Here is an 867-nt window from a genome sequence, read left to right as displayed (position 1 = left end):
TTAACGTTAAACTTTATTTACACTCTGATGGTTAACGTTAACCATCAGAGTGTAAATAAAGTTTAACGTTACTGTCATTAATCCGTTACACCACTAATCTATAGAGAAGTACTTTGAGTTCATATTATGCTTTTTGTGTTGTGTGTTATAACTTATTTAAACGACACGTTTAATTGTTTTTTTCTTGCAGACGACTTGATCAAAGTGCACAAGTTCAAGCCGACCATCAAATGGCGTCAGTCCTTTGAGAACTACCTGAAGACGATGCCTCCGTATTACATCGGGGTCAGACTTCGTCTCTTTTTATTTTAAATTAATTTGTCCATTGGTACATGAAAGCGCTGATCTTTACTTCCTGTTCTTCTGTCCAGTCGCTGAGGAAGGCGCTGAGGATCATGGGAGCACCAAACCTGCTAGCCGACAACATGGAGTACGGCCTGAGCTATAGCGTGGTGTCCTACCTGAAGAAGCTCAGCCAGCAGGTGAGCAGCTACCTGCTGGGCTCTAATCACAGGAAAGACTCATGCACTGGAAAACAAACAAAATATTTAAGATAAACTGTGACTACAAGGTGTTTTTACTTGTGATAAGTTACGAAATCTGCCAATGGAAGAAGTACAAATATGCTTTCTTGAAATAAAATGTAATATTTATGCTTTCTGCATATAATTAGTAGTAATTACTAGTTTTATGAAGTGTTGTGTCATAATGAGCCAATTCAGAATGTTTAGTAACTAAAAACAAGTCTCTATATCTCACAGACATGTTCGTCGTGAGGTGGTTCTGTCTCATAATAAGTTATGAGATGTTTTAGTCTGTGAGCGTCGTTATTGTTCAAGTATTAACTATGGTCATGTTGTTGTTTTT

General features: G+C 37.5%; 1 protein-coding gene across 1 annotated transcript in view; it reads left to right on the top strand.

Moving 5' to 3' along the window:
* Positions 1–849, top strand: part of LOC116379922 (integrator complex subunit 6-like) — a 3,384-nt gene extending 2,535 nt beyond the window's left edge. The window contains exons 2-3 of the mRNA XM_031841880.1: positions 191–285; positions 372–849. Coding sequence (XP_031697740.1) covers positions 191–285; positions 372–557 — 281 coding nt within the window. The 3' untranslated portion in view covers positions 558–849. The remainder of the gene's footprint in view (positions 1–190; positions 286–371) is intronic.
* Positions 850–867: the final 18 nt, after the last annotated feature.

The sequence above is a fragment of the Anarrhichthys ocellatus genome, unplaced genomic scaffold, assembly GCF_004355925.1.
Source record: "Anarrhichthys ocellatus isolate YVR2014 unplaced genomic scaffold, GSC_Weel_1.0 scaffold5533, whole genome shotgun sequence".
NCBI classification, from domain to species: domain Eukaryota; kingdom Metazoa; phylum Chordata; class Actinopteri; order Perciformes; family Anarhichadidae; genus Anarrhichthys; species Anarrhichthys ocellatus.
The sequence above is the reverse complement of the archived record's forward strand: the minus strand, read 5'-3'. Positions and strand labels throughout refer to the sequence as shown.